Source organism: Oncorhynchus keta, chromosome 18, assembly GCF_023373465.1.
Source record: "Oncorhynchus keta strain PuntledgeMale-10-30-2019 chromosome 18, Oket_V2, whole genome shotgun sequence".
NCBI lineage: Eukaryota > Metazoa > Chordata > Actinopteri > Salmoniformes > Salmonidae > Oncorhynchus > Oncorhynchus keta.
The window spans coordinates 20,175,126-20,190,921 of NC_068438.1; the positions used below are offsets into that span (position 1 = coordinate 20,175,126).

At 40.2% G+C, this 15,796-nt stretch overlaps 1 protein-coding gene across 1 annotated transcript; it reads left to right on the plus strand.

The window, feature by feature from the left end:
- The first annotated feature begins 2,037 nt into the window (after window positions 1-2,037).
- Window positions 2,038-10,651, plus strand: LOC118397404 (protein NipSnap homolog 2-like). The gene is made up of 10 exons (XM_035792117.1): window positions 2,038-2,319; window positions 4,217-4,356; window positions 4,583-4,628; window positions 5,687-5,781; window positions 6,839-6,909; window positions 7,198-7,338; window positions 7,640-7,671; window positions 8,679-8,773; window positions 8,950-9,033; window positions 9,137-10,651. The coding sequence occupies exons 1-10, from the start codon at window positions 2,198-2,200 to the stop codon at window positions 9,199-9,201; spliced, it is 891 nt and encodes a 296-aa protein (XP_035648010.1). The 5' UTR covers window positions 2,038-2,197; the 3' UTR covers window positions 9,202-10,651.
- Window positions 10,652-15,796: the final 5,145 nt, after the last annotated feature.

A 15,796-nucleotide genomic window follows, 5' to 3' on the forward strand; every position in this document is an offset into this window, starting at 1 on the left:
GAATTGCTGCAAATAAACCATTACTAAAGGACACCAATAAGAAGAAGAGACTTTCTTGAGCCAAGAAACTTGATCAATGGACATTAGACTGGTGGAAATCTGTCCTTTGGTCTGATGAGTCCAAATTTGAGATTTTTGGTGCTTTTCTGCTGACAGGATCTGTGATTTATTTTGAATTCAAGGCACACTTAACCAGCATGGCTACCACAGCATTCTTTAGCTATACGACATCCCATCTGGTTTGTGCTTAGTGGGACTATCATTTGTTTTTCAACAAGACAATGACCCAACACACCTCCAGGCTGTGTAAGGGCTATTTGACCAAGAAGGAGAGTGATGGAGTGCTGCATCAGATGACCTGGTCTTCACAACCTCAACCCCATTGAGATGGTTTGGGATGAGTTGGACCGCAAAGTGAAGGAAAAGCAGCCAACAAGTGCTCAGTATATGTGGGAACTCCTTCAGGATGGTTGAAAAAGCATTCCAGGTAAAGCTGATTGAGAGAATGCCAAGAGTGTGCAAAGCTGTCATCAAGGCAAAGGGTGGTTCTCTTTGATTTAGTTCATATTGCAACTCAGACAAATGACAGAATGGATGACATACTGACTGACTGAACTGAATGAAGGGTGAATTAAATTATCAAATAAGTTTGAATGAATCATGCATGCTCTGCACTTTATTTGGCTAGTAAGCAAATAGTCCTACATTAGGGTATAATGACTATGGCTGCATGCCTCCAGAAGGGGATCTTCTAAGGATGAGGGGTGCTTTTCTGAAGACGAATGCTGCTGTGGTGCTGCATGGAGATCACAAGCTCTTCAACTGGGCAGCAGTGTCATGCTGGAGGGAATAGCCCATACGGAGACGACCTAAGACCACAGCTAGCAGAGTTATTGTAAAGTGTGGCAATAAACTTATGCCAGACTTAGACTACATTTAACCTCTCCCTTGTTAATTTCAAAGTCAATATGTTCATGACCCAATTCAAATAAATAATGTCAAATTATTTTACATTCATATTAACCCCTCCTACAGAATATGCTTTGGCAAGATTTTGAGTGATTCAATAAATGTGAAATATTCTATACAACATTTTTTTGAGTAGCAATGACTCCAGTGGTCATACATAATTTGTAGATTTACCAAACATATATTATTCTATGTACACCTAGCAAACTGAAACGTCCCTGTTGTAGGCATAATACAGCTAGTGCTGTCTAGACGTGCACTGGCAAACAAATACATTACATTAGCTACCTAAACGTGATGTAAACTCAATTGAGAAGTTATAGAGAATTGAGACTTATAACTTGAAAACGTGCAGGACACCTCTTTCCGGTTTCCCTGACTTCCGTTTGTTTTATACTGTTAGGCTTGTTCGTGGAGCACTCCTCACAGGCAGTGTGGTGTACAGTTTTTTTTGGTTGGTGAGATGAAACTGCCAAAACTCTGAAAGGTATTATTGTACATCAGAATTGCAACACAAGGTTTGTTCAAGCCTAAAATGTTAGTCTGTAATCATAACATGGTGTTTGTATGCTCACAGATGACATTTCACGTTTATGTTTCACGCATGGCTTTTCTTGCGATCCGAATGATACGTACCTTCAACCTTTTGGCAGCTATCTGGCTCCATAGCTTCATCTCTGGTTTTAGCCAGAGGTTGTTCTGGATCCAGTTTGCTTGCCTTGAGTTTGACATGTAGAGAACGTCATTCCCGTCAACTGATGTGAACTGTCTTGGAGGCACGGGAATTTAGAACAGGCATGTCATCAAAGATGTTAGATTGCATGAATAAAGTCTTCAATTTATCCCCAATCATAGAAAAGAAGGTAGAAATATTCAGTCAAGCAAAAAAAAGAAGTGAAGTCTACAAAGAAGAGGAACACACACATGCTCCATTTCATGGTTCTATGGAAAAACTAACAAAACTAGTACCGAGGACAAGTGGTCCTCCACTGTTCACACCATTAATTTGTTGGTGTTTTACTACCGCCTGGTGGCTACATTATAGACTCACAGACTCCACTTTGTTTTTGCATGGAGGACAGGGGTGTATTCATTATGGAAACCGTTTATCGTTTGATAACCAAACGGAAGCAAACAGAGTAAAACGAGAGTTTCTTTTCAACAAATTCGGGTACGGCCCTCCCCGTTTGCTTTCGTTTAAGAAACGTTTTGCAACCGAATCGGCGTAATGAATACGCTCCAGTGTTATCAATCGAAAATGGCGACCCGAGTCCTTCAGAGATTTGGCAGTGGCCTGAATCAGGCTAAAAACACGGCCCAGTCGACAGGACAGATCTTCGTTTTAAGCAGGTGTGACTATTATTACTTTGCACGTTTAAAGCGTTGGGGTTCTGACTTTTGTTTCATTGACGATTTTTGAGAATAGAGGTTCCTACTGACTCGTCTATGCTGCAAGTGTGCAGGAGTGAACCTGAAAAAGTCACTGTTAGCAAGCTAGCATAAATAGCTAGCCAGTCAACTATTGGCATGTAGTCGATTTTATAAACTACAAATTAGTGCAACTTCTAATTTGAGCTACTCTAAAATTGTTAAACTGTTGAAGTTAATACACAGCATATCCAGTTACTAGTGTACTTGTCTGTCTAATAGGGAATTATTATTACACTTGCTCAAGGTCATTATTATAAAGCTAGGGCTACTGTTGTGGATAAACACTACATGACCAAAAGTTTGTGGACACCTGCTCGAACATCTCGTTCCATTAATTTGGAGTTTGTCCCCCCTTTACTGCTATAACAGCCTCTACTATTCTGGGAAGTTTTTTCACTAGATGTTGGACAATTGCTGTGGGGACTTCCATTCAGCCACAAGAACATTAGTGAGGTTGAGCACTAATGTTGGGCGATTAGTCCTGGCTCACAGTCGGCGTTCCAATTCATCCCAAAAGTGTTGGATGGGGTTGAGGTCAGGGCTCTGTGCAGGCCAGTTAAGTTCTTCCACACCGATCTCGACAAACCATTTCTGTATGAACCTCGCTTTGTGCACTGGGACATTGTCATGCTGAATCAGGAAAGAGCCTTCCCCAAAGTGTTGCCACAAAGTTGGAAGCATAGAATTGTCTAGAATGTTGTTGTAAGCTGTAGCGTTAAGATTTCCCTAAAGCGGAACTAAGGGGCCTAACCCGAACCATGATAAAAAAAAAAACTCTACCAAACCTTACAGTTGGCACTATGCATTGGGGCAGGTAGCGTCAAACCCAGATTAGTCCGTCGGACTGCCAGATGGTGAAGTGTGATTCATCACTCCAGAGAACGCGTTTCCACTGCTCCAGAGTCCAATGGCGGTGGGCTTTACACGCTTTGCATTGCGCATGGTGATCTTAGGCTTGTGTGTGGCTGCTCGGCCATGGAAACCCATTTCATGAAGCTCCCGACGTACAGTTCTTGTGCTGACGTTGCTTCCAGAGTCAGCTTAGAACTTGGTACTGAGTGTTGCATCGAGGACAGACGATTTATACTCACTTCAGCACTCAACTGCCCTGTTCTGAGCTTGTGTGGCCTAACACTTCGCGTTGTTGCTCCTAGATGTTTTCACTTAACAATAACAGCACTTACAGTTGACCGGGGCGGCTCTAGCAGGGAATAAATTTGATGAACTGACTCTGATGGTGCCACATTGAAAGTTACTGAGCTCTTCAGTAAGGCCATTCTACTGCTAATGTTTGTCTATGGAGATTGCATGGATGTGTGCTCGATTTTATACACCTGTTAGCAACGGGTGTGGCTGAAATAGCCAAATCCACTCATTTGAAAGGGTGTCCACATTCTTTTGTATATGTAGTGTAGCTTACTGTATTTTACATGACATTAGTATGTTACTACATCAACATTTCTTTACCTTATAACGTCAACATTAGCCAATGATATATCATTTGTATTTTAATACTTGTGCAGCAGGGGTGTTCTGTGGCTAGCTGTAACTGTCACTGCTTATTGTTTACTTCAGAAACAGCCAGGTACATGCAAGAACTGGTACTGCATGTAGGAGACCAGTGTGCATTTTCTCCAACATTGTGTGAGCTTAGGCAACAACATCATTCAGTGCATGTGTTACTGTTTTATTCTGCATGGGCAGATCTGACTTCAGCAGTGAAATCCTTTGCTGCAGGAATAGATGAGTTACTAACTTCATAAGATGTCTCCGTTCACATATGTATTAACACTACCATCTGTATTTTTTTCTCCAGGGGCTTGTCGGCATCAAACCATAGGAATCGTGAAGATAGCTGGTTCAAGTCACTATTTGTGCGTAAAGTTGATCCCAGAAAGGATGCCCACTCCCACTTGCTTACCAAGAATGAGGAAAGCAACCTCTACAAAATCCAGTGTAAGTTGTTCTTTACTGTAACTTGTTTACTTCAATTCCAAATGACTTTTTATATTTTATAATCGAGTGCAGTGTAATAACTATAGTGTAAGTATAATGGAGAAATTAGTAATTACAATACTTGTTTCACTGTACTTACGGACCTTGACTGTAATGTAAAGTTTGACCAATTTAACCCCTTCCAACACAGAGGGCACTATGTCTAATAGAGCTTGTTCTGTTACAGTCCATAATGTGAAACCAGAGTGCCTGGATGCCTACAACCAGCTTTGGTAAGTAGTATGGACCTTGTTCAGTCTAGTCCTTTATACCTAAAGCCCCTCAAATGGGGCGGCAGGGTAGCCTAGAGTGTTGGACTAGTAACCGGAAGGTTGCAAGTTCAAACCCCCGAGCTGACAAGGTACACATATGTCATTCTGCCCCTGAACAGGCAGTAAACCCACTGTTCCTAGGCCACATTGAAATAAGAATTTGTTCTTAACTGACTTGCCTAGTTAAATAAAGGTAAAAAAAACTTCTTTTTTTTTAAATAGTAGACGTACTGAGGGTAGTACCGTCCCAAATTATTGTTTAATTTGGTTGTTGAGTATGTGTGATATAAAGTAAAAAGTAGTCGTGGTGATATTATGGCTGGTGTCACCAGTGGGTTGTGCATGTGAAAACATGTGTTTTTGGAACATTCAGATCATGTGAAATTCATGTGTTTTTTGCTTAAGGGCAGAGTTTAGACAAAATGTTTTATTCCTGTGATGCAATTGATATACTGGCATGACAACACTGTGTAGAATAATTTATCTATGCTCATACTTAAGATGACTCAGTCATAATACCTTTTACTTATCATAGAATCTGCACAACTGGTTTAGACACAACACACAGCCAAAATGCCTATTTTAAACATTTGCGATGGGGATTGTTATAGAACATTTCTATTTAGCTTGGAAGTATATGTTGAAATCCTAAGAGAAATCTAACAATAAAGCTGCAGTGGTGTCAGTGCTAACGTCAAATGATTGCATCCAGGCATCAACAATAACAGTTAATCTGTTATAGTTATAATAATGGTCATATTATATATCATACAAGTATTATTATTAGGGGAAGGCGAAAGGTGGTACCTAGTCAGTTGCAGAACTGAACACATTCAACCAAAATGTGTCTTCCGCATTTAACCCAACCCCTATGAATCAGATTCAAGGGCAGAACGGCAGGTTTTTCCTGCTTGCCGGCTCAGGGATTCGAACCAGCAACCTTTCAGTTACTGGCCAAACGCTCTTAACCGCTAGGCTCTCTAGTAGAATATGTGTTTGTTATTGCTTTCCCTTGACAGTGAGGAGACCCTGCCATCTATCCATAATGATAAGTACTATCCCTGTGAGCTGGTGGGTACCTGGAACACCTGGTATGGAGAGCAGGACCAGGCTGGTAAGAATGCTGGCAGCAGAGCACACACTCCTCTACTAGTTGAAATGCACATTCACTTTGAATTGACACACCTGCAGGGATAGGAAAACTTAGTTTAGGAGATATGGGCTTCATTGAACCAGTTTTGCTAATTTTCCTCGTGAGATGATGATTCAATTAAGTTGGTGTTACACCTACCTGGCAATAATAACAAAAGCCTGCAAACATTAGTGCTGAGCAATTAACCTAAATGTTGGTTATTTTTTGTTTTTTAAACAACTAATTGACCGACGTTGGTTCAATTATTAGAATTCCATTTTGTTAGGTTTTTAGAGATCAATCAGATCCAGCCCAAACTGTGCAATGTAGTAGGGAGTTGTAGTTTCCAACAGGCCAATATTGTACATGGTTTAGTCCTTAAAATGTGGTAGTTAACTACAATGACCATAATCCGTTGTGCATATATTTGGCTGGTCTCTGTTTCTTTTACGCCTGCTACAGAAGAGAGAATGTGTGATCATGAGGGGATATAGAGAGCGGTTGTTGCTTCGCGAGGTATCTCCCTAAAAATACATGAACTACGTGATTAATAGTTGATATTCAGCAGTCATAAAAGTATGCCTTGTTTACTTTGAAGAACTACAAAATAGTGATTTTGGCAGACAGCATAGGCAGCAGCGCTATAGAGATGAGATGTTTACTTGGAATGAAATAAAGTAATCATATGTTATATACACAAAAACTGAAATAATTTATTCAAGTAAAGTCATGTCAATAAATGTTTATTAAGGGATAAGCATTAATGGACAGTCACTACTACCATCATAGGACTTGTATGAATTGTTTATCCTGTGTTACAGCAATTCATCAAAACCAAAATTGAAAACCGTGATTTGTTGCCTAACCCTAGCCTACCCATGTCATGTTCACACATGTTGCCAATAGTTAGTTAGGCTGTTAGTTTTGCGTTAATGCATTACTGAAACAATGCCCTTACACTTCAGAAGGATTATGGATATGTCTCTGAATATGCGTATTATTGCTTTGCAAATAATGGCTGGTGTGTGTGTTTTTCCAGTCCATATGTGGCGGTATAGAGGAGGTTACCCAGCTCTGACCGAGGTCATGAGCAAACTCAGGCAGAACAAGGTAACCAAAATGTTCCATGACTTTCATTTCCTCCCCGGCAGCATCTAGAAGCCTTCACTTTGAATATAGTAGTCTTGAATATAGCTTCATATGCTAGTATTGTCTGAGGTCGCCTGTCACATTAACTCATATACCTGGTGGCCATGCTTCCTCCCGAAGATCTACTGGGTGTGCTGGCTTTTGCTCCAGCCCTACTATAACCCCTGTCTTATAATCTACAGCTAATGAACCCTTCCATAGATAGACAGTGAGGGATCAGATGTGCTTATTGATGTGAGGTTGACACAGGAGTTCATGAAGTACCGGGAGGAGAGAGGAAAGATGCTGTTGTCTCGTAGGAACCAACTGCTCCTGGAGTTCAGCTTCTGGAATGAGCCCATCCCCAGGAAGGGACCCAACATCTACGAGCTCAGGTCCTACCAGCTCCGAGTGAGTACTGAGTGACTGAACCTCATTAACCATAGCACTACTAGGGGTTTAGTTTAGGATGGTGCTACATTGCTGAATAAATATGAATCACTACCAGATGATACAAAGGGTGGGCAATTGTTGACGTGGACATTGGAGAGTTTGTGTAGGTTCTATGGAAACATTATGCTCAAAAATGTATGTCTATATTGCAATCCATGTGAAAGGGCCATTATGATTCACTTTTAATCTTGGAGGAAATTGTCACATTTATATTCCTGTGAAATACAAAAACTTTTTTTCTCATGTTTTCTTTTTTCAGCCTGGCACCATGATTGAGTGGGGTAATTACTGGTAAGGCAACCTGATTACATTTGAATTTCTCATCTTTACTTACAGCATATAGTTTATTTTTCGCTTGAAACTTCCTTCTCCATTTTCTCATTAGTAAGAGCTATTCCACTGAGAGACGCTATTTTGATACTCTGTTGTTAGATCCCAGAGTGCACAGGGAGATTCTACTGCTGTCCTTGCTATTTTCAGATTAAATTTAGTTGTTTACTTTCAACAGGAGCCTATGAGCCTGGATGATTCCATTCTCTCAGGTTTATGTTGAAAACATTTTTGTTCCTTTATGACAAATATTCAATATTTCAATATTAATTCATTGTTCTGAATTCTTCAAACTTGTCTGCCAAAATAAGTTTAATTTGTGATTTGTGCATACTCTCTCTGATTATTTGGTTCAGTAATTGATAAGAATTACTAATTCTAATTGGGTGGAAAAAGTCATGCCACATTGTTAAAACAACATGAAATGCTGACAACAGGAATTAAGTCAGTATGATTTGGCTAATCAAAATAACTGTACATGATTGTAATTTATATGATTGTATATACGATGACTAATGGGACTGGTTCAGAGCCAATAATTACTTTTCTCCAACCCCACACCGTACAATTAGCAGTCTCAATGCATGAGTACATCCAATCCAACTAATCCTGGCACTGTGCAGCTACTGTCTGTATAGCCAACCAGTTCTGCCAAACTGGAATGATAGTTTTAAAGCAAGTTCAATCAAACAGTATGAATAATAACATTTGTTGGTCAAATTATCATCAGTGGTTGAGACACCACATGGACAGTAGCCCATTATAACTGTATATGGCAGCTTTGCTTGACTCTTTGACAGGACATCATGACAAATAATATGTTCTTAATTGAATAATTGTATAAATAAAAGTGAAATGGATATAACAAATAATCTGCATGGGGTGGCCTTCAGCCAATGTGAAGAAGATGAAGCATTGGTTGTGGGAAAGTGTTGTGACTGTTTTGATTGGCCTGTTGTTTTCCCAAGGGCCAGAGCTATTGGCTACCGCCAGCACAACAGTGAGGCTGTGGGAGGGTTCTTCTCCCAAATCGGAAACCTCTACATGGTGCACCACCTCTGGGGTGAGGCCAGGCAGATGAGCTCTATCGCTTTTCTCTCCTTTCCTCCAGTCTCGTTCATTCACACAGATCTAACATTCATGTAGCGTCTCATACTAGGTTTTTATCTTATAGACAAGGCTGTTATTCTTTTCTTTTCTAACATTCATTTTATAATAGTGTTTCATTGTTGATTTCAGCTTACAAAGACCTTGAGGCCAGAGAAGCCACAAGGAACGCAGCTTGGCAACATGAGGGTTGGGATGAGGTTGTGTATTACACAGGTGCGCAAAATCAGTTGTTATGAAGTGTACTTTCACATAGCGTGCACATTTTTTAAAGATTAAATACTTTGAACTCTCCTCTGATCTTGTATCTCTGTTGCAGTTCCTCTCATTCAGCACATGGACTCTAGAATCATGATCCCGATGAAGGCTTCCCCACTGCAGTAACCTATGAGAGAACACAGAAGGCCGAACGCCAAGCCTCGCCAGTTTTTAAATGTAACAAAAAGTCAAAAATCTCACTGCCGTGGTCTCAACCTCTTCATTATTGTTGCCAACTAACTACCCTCTGATTTGGTTTGTCTTTTACTTGACCCATTTCTGACTTTGTACCAGCAAACAATATTTGGTACTTTAAAAACATCACTGAGACACAGGAGGTTAAAGTATCATCGTATCCCATATTGAGTCTGTGGGCTAAAACACTCTTTCCATAATTGGAAGATCTGTAAGGCAATGGCACGAGCTCACAACTGTTTTTTTGTTTTTGGGAGACGGGATGGGAAAAATTAGAATATTGAAACCTCCTGATAGTGGTTGGGTGGAGAACTGATGTCCAACATACTGGGTCATATTAACACTGGTCACATTGCCACAGCTGATCTAGTCTATTTTTACAACCAAAGTGCTGTTTTGAAAGAGAGCAAGCCTAGCAGTGTGTTCTGTTTGCAGTGAATAAGAATTGAGCTTTGGGCAACTATGGCATGACTTGACAAAAAAAATCACGATAGATGCACAATGTGTGATTTTGTGGTTATTTCGTTTATTTAATGTAAATATTGAATAAATATATAAATCATATTGTTAAATTGCTAAATCAAGCTTTTGGGTGAAATCTGATTTAAAAATGTTACTGACTCAAACAGAGTGCTAGAAAGACTGGTAAAATGGTATAAGTGAATTGTTACTGTATTTTGTCAGCGGAGAGAATGTCTACTAAATAGTCAAATATTGAAACTTAATTGAAGTGAAGGCATTGAGTGTGAACATTATTTATTGGAATCATTTGTGTATTAGTATTGTACTGTTAGACATTTACTGCACTGTTGGAGCTAGAAACACAAGCATTTCGCTGCACCTGCTTTAACATCTGCTGATCTCTGTACGTGAAAAACTTTGATTTATTTGAGAACTGGTATGAATACAGAGCTAAAGCCATGCCTATTTTAACCCTAAATATCCTCTCAGAATTTTTAAAGTAAATGTATTGATTGCAATTGTGGGCATTCTCTCCCCATTTCTTTCCCATCATCTGCATTAAGCTTGTGTTTTTGTTGTACTGGTTTAGTGAACATGACTTGTATTATCTGCATGTCCAGTTTTTCAAGACATGTTTTATCAGATTTAACGTGTTTCCGGTTGGGCATAATAAATAGCCTATTCCATAAACATTTGATCTAATACTGTCATGGAACATTTATGTGCCCAGGTACAACTACCAATGTACTGAAATGAAAATCTGTAATTGTGGAGTCATGCTGCTACTCATTGTGAATTTAAAGAGGTTTCAGTGTTGGTAGTAGCATGCCTCATCCTAGTTTTATTCCCTGATTTAAGGGGTATTTATGGCAAAGGTGGCAAGAATGTCAGCACATAAATAAAGTTATTCAAAGAGAAACTGTGGTAATGCTGCTCTTTGTTGCCAGATTATGTGCTAGCCGGATTATGTGCTAACCAGTACAGTGTGTGAGAGTTACAGTGAGCTCCAAAAGTATTGGGATAGTGACACAGTTTGATTGTTTTGGCTCTGTACTCCAGTGCTTTGGATTTGAAATTATATGGATATAAGATTAAAGTGCAGACTAATTTGAGGGTATTTTCATCCATATCGAGTGAAGCATATACAAATTACAGCACTTTTTCTACAATGTCCCTCCCCATTTTAGGGAACCAAAAGTATTTGGACAAATTCACTTAAGTGTATTAAAGTAGTCGAAAGTTTAGTATTTGGTCCCATATTCCTAGCACGCAATGATTACATAAAGCGTGTGACTACAAACTCGTTTTGTAGAGTCACCCATTTGCTGTTTGCTTTGGTTGAGTTACAGATTATTTTGTGCCCAATAGAATTGAATGGTATATACTGTATTGTGTCATTTTGGAGTCACTTTTATTGTAAATAAGAATAGAATATGTGTCTAAACACTTCTACATTACTGTGGATGTTAACATGAATACAGATAATCCTGATTTAATCATAAACAATGACATTTAGATGAAATTATACCCCCCCCCCCCTTATTATTTGAAAAAATATATACTTATTTAACCTTTTTAACTAGGTAAGTCAGTTAAGAATAAATTATCATTTACAATGACGGCCTAGGAACAGTGGGTTAACTGCCCTGTTCAGAACGACACATTTTTACCTTGTCAGCTCGGGGATTCGATCAACCAAACTTTCGGTTACTGGCCCAACGCTCTAACCACTAGGCTACCTGCCGCCCCGATTGTAATGGTGAGAGGTTAGCATACCATACCTTTTTGGCCCAAGACCCTATTTTAATATCTTAAGGTTCTTGTGACTCCACCCATGTGAAAAAAAGTATGTAATTAACAGCCAATGTTTACATTTTAATTTGGGGCTATGGCAGTCAATTGAAGAACATTCTAACAGTATTTATGATTGTCTTCAACTCACCATCACACATTTTTTATGTGGGGTAGTCAATTGCATATTAGTCTGACATGTCTCATCTCACCACCACTAATGACATGTGTGCTTGATGCATGTTGCGTCAGAGCTTCTCAAAGTCAGGGGGCGTGGTCGACAGTGCCATCTCATCTCTGCTGTCACATCCAACCTGGATCGTTATTTAGTTTTAATGCAGAAGAGAGCACTGAATCCAGCTCCACACAGATATGAGCTGGCAAAAGGTAGCCTACCATGCGTTTTATGGTGTTTTCAAGACAACTGGGAAAAATACGAGGTCAAAGTTCCCGAATTAATTTAATGTTTTAATGTCACAAGTACAGTGAAATGCCTCTCTTGCAAACTCAAAGCCCAGCAATGCAATAATCAATAACAATGTATTACTAGAAAGAATAAAATACACTATGTAAACATACTATGTACAGGAAATGTTTATGCAAAACTTTTTCAACATCCTGAGAGGGAAGAGGCACTGTCACGCCTTCTTCACGACTGTGCATGTGTGTTTGGACCATTTTAAGTCCTTAGTTATTTGTACACAGGAACTTGAAGCTGTCTACCTGCTCCACTGCTGGGTGTGCTTGCCCTCCTCGTTTCCTGTAGTCCATGATCAGCTCCTTGGTCTTGCTGACGTTGAGGGAGAGGTTGTTGCCCCGGCACCACAATGTCCGGTCACTGACCTCCTTCCTGTAGGCTGACTCATCGTCACCGGTGATCAGGCCTACCACCGTTGTGTCGACAGCGAACTTGATCATGGTGTTGCAGTTGTGCGTGGCCACACAGTTGTGGGTGAACAGGGAGTACAGGAGGGGACTAAGCACACACCCCTGTGGGGCCCCTGTGTTAAGGGTCAGTGTGGTGGAGGTGATGTTGCCTATCCTCACCACCTGGGGTCTGCCCTTCAGAAAGTTCAGGATCCAGTTGTAGAGGGAGGTTTTCATACCCAGACTCCTAAGCTTGGTGAAGAGCTTGGAGGGTATAATGGTGTTGAACGCTGAGCTGTAGTCAATGAAGAGCATTCTCACATAGGTATTCCTCTTATCTAGGTCGGTGAGGGCAGTGTGGAGAGCAATTGAGATCCGAGTCATTTATGGATCTGTTGGGGCGGTATGCAAATTGGAGTGGGTCTAGGGTGGCAAAGTTAATGTGTGCCATAACCAGCCTCTCAAAGCACTTCATGATTACAGAAGTGAGTGCTACAGGGTGGTAGTAATTGTGGCATTAGAGTTCATAGGAACAGGGATGCTTGTGGTCATCTTAAAATGTGGGGATTACAGCAATCGTCCTGTTTTGTTATTTTATTTTCATTACACAGAAAGTCAACCGAAAGTCTTATTTTTTTACAACCATTGTGAGTGACAACAGTTCCTCTCTCAAAAATCTTTTTAACACTCCCCCTCGATAACCACCAAACCTCAGTGTGAAATAGAGCATTGTCATGCTCTGATCCCATATCTCCACAGTTTTGCAAACAGGCGTGCGCGCATTGGACATGATTTGATGTAGTTTACAATGGAAGTTACCTGCTGCAGTATATCTCTGAGTTGTGCTCAGCTCTCTTGCCGCCAGTTGCTCTTGGTATATCATACTATACATCCATTTGGCAGAGGGAGACACACAACTAGAGTGCAGAGGCCCACCGTCCGGTGATAGACTGAGCCCCAAATAGCCATATGGAATCTGTTTTTCGTCAATATAGCCACGCAGAAAACTGAACATCCCATATGCCATTTCATGCTTTGGAAAAATGAGACAGAACAATATCCTCCTGAATAGCATCCCCCGCCATGTATAGCGAACAAAAGTCAATGCATGGGCATCTTGGCCCTCACAGCTAATGTCAATTTGGAGAGCATAAGTTAGGGAGTTGAGTCATTCAGCCGGACTCTCCTCTTGATTGCTAGCAATAGCATAAATTATTTGTTTAACAGTGTTATCTGACAAAGGTACTGATGTCAGTTTCTGTGCCTCTGACTCCCAACACATTGTTTTCACCATATCAATTGCGGCCGGTAATAAGTCTCTGCAATAGTGTGTGGTTTCATAGCATTGAGGGCCTAGTCATTCCCCGTGGGAATTCTCATGATCTAAGGGCGCTCACTGCTTGAATTTCATCTTTTAGATTTGAATCATTTTCATTTTTAAAGTTAACCACATTACAATGATTTTCAGATACAAAGACAATATAATATACATACTGTATATATATTTTTTCTTAGGGTTTTGGAAATTCTCTTGCGACCCGATTTTAATATCAGGCGACCCCTAGTTTGGGAACCGTTGGGTTAGCATGTCTTGGGGGTATGATATTTGTGCCTCTAACTTTCTCACTCATCATTATTCACAATTTATTCAGGACTATCTGTAATCATGGTAGCATTCATATTAATGTACAAGTGTTTAGAAAACACTTAATGTGCTAGGAATATGGGACCAAATATTAAATTCTTGACAACTTTAATAGACAGGTGAATTTGTCCCAATACTTTTGGTCCCCTAAAAATGGGGGGGACAATGTACAAAAAATGCTTTAATTTCTAAACGGTTAACTCGATATGGATGAAAATACAGTGCCTTGCGAAAGTATTCGGCCCCCTTGAACTTTGCGACCTTTTGCCACATTTCAGGCTTCAAACATAAAGATATAAAACTGTATTTTTTTGTGAAGAATCAACAACAAGTGGAACGACATTTATTGGATATTTCAAACTTTTTTAACAAATCAAAAACTGAAAAATTGGGCGTGCAAAATTATTCAGCCCCCTTAACTTAATACTTTGTAGCGCCACCTTTTGCTGCGATTACAGCTGTAAGTCGCTTGGGGTATGTCTCTATCAGTTTTGCACATCGAGAGACTGACATTTCTTCCCATTCCTCCTTGCAAAACAGCTCGAGCTCAGTGAGGTTGGATGGAGAGCATTTGTGAACAGCAGTTTTCAGTTCTTTCCACAGATTCTCGATTGGATTCAGGTCTGGACTTTGACTTGGCCATTCTAACACCTGGATAAGTTTATTTTTGAACCATTCCATTGTAGATTTTGCTTTATGTTTTGGATCATTGTCTTGTTGGAAGACAAATCTCCGTCCCAGTCTCAGGTCTTTTGCAGACTCCATCAGGTTTTCTTCCAGAATGGTCCTGTATTTGGCTCCATCAATCTTCCCATCAATTTTAACCATCTTCCCTGTCCCTGCAGAAGAAAAGCAGGCCCAAACCATGATGCTGCCACCACCATGTTTGACAGTGGGGATGGTGTGTTCAGGGTGATGAGCTGTGTTGCTTTTACGCCAAACATAACGTTTTGCATTGTTGCCAAAATGTTCAATTTTGGTTTCATCTGACCAGAGCACCTTCTTCCACATGTTTGGTGTGTCTCCCAGGTGGCTTGTGGCAAACTTTATGGATATCTTCTTGCCACTCTTCCATAAAGGCCAGATTTGTGCAATATACGACTGATTGTTGTCCTATGGACAGAGTCTCCCACCTCAGCTGTAGATCTCTGCAGTTCATCCAGAGTGATCATGGGCCTCTTGGCTGCATCTCTGATCAGTCTTCCCCTTGTATGAGCTGAAAGTTTAGAGGGACGGCCAGGTCTTGGTAGATTTGCAGTGGTCTGATACTCCTTCCATTTCAATATTATCGCTTGCACAGTGCTCCTTGGGATGTTTAAAGCTTGGGAAATGTTTTTGTATCCAAATCTTTAAAGCTTTAAACTTCTTCACAACAGTATCTCGGACCTGCCTGGTGTGTTCCTTGTTCTTCATGATGCTCTCTGCGCTTTTAACGGACCTCTGAGACTATCACAGTGCAGGTGCATTTATACGGAGACTTGATTACACACAGGTGGATTGTATTTATCATCATTAGTCATTTAGGTCAACATTGGATCATTCAGAGCTCCTCACTGAACTTCTGGAGAGAGTTTGCTGCACTGAAAGTAAAGGGGCTGAATAATTTTGCATGCCCAATTTTTCAGTTTTTGATGTTAAAAAGTTTGAAATATCCAATAAATGTAGTTCCACTTCATGATTGTGTCCCACTTGTTGTTGATTCTTCACAAAAAAATACAGTTTTATATCTTTATGTTTGAAGCCTGAAATGTGGCAAAAGGT

Coding starts and splice junctions, on each gene's coding strand:
- LOC118397404 (XM_035792117.1), top strand. CDS start 2,198: ATGAATACGCTCCAGTGTTATCAATCGAAAATGGCGACCCGAGTCCTT. Junction 2,320..4,216: donor CAGATCTTCGTTTTAAGCAG/GTGTGACTATTA, acceptor TTTTTTCTCCAG/GGGCTTGTCGGCATCAAACC. Junction 7,339..7,639: donor TCAGGTCCTACCAGCTCCGA/GTGAGTACTGAG, acceptor TTCTTTTTTCAG/CCTGGCACCATGATTGAGTG.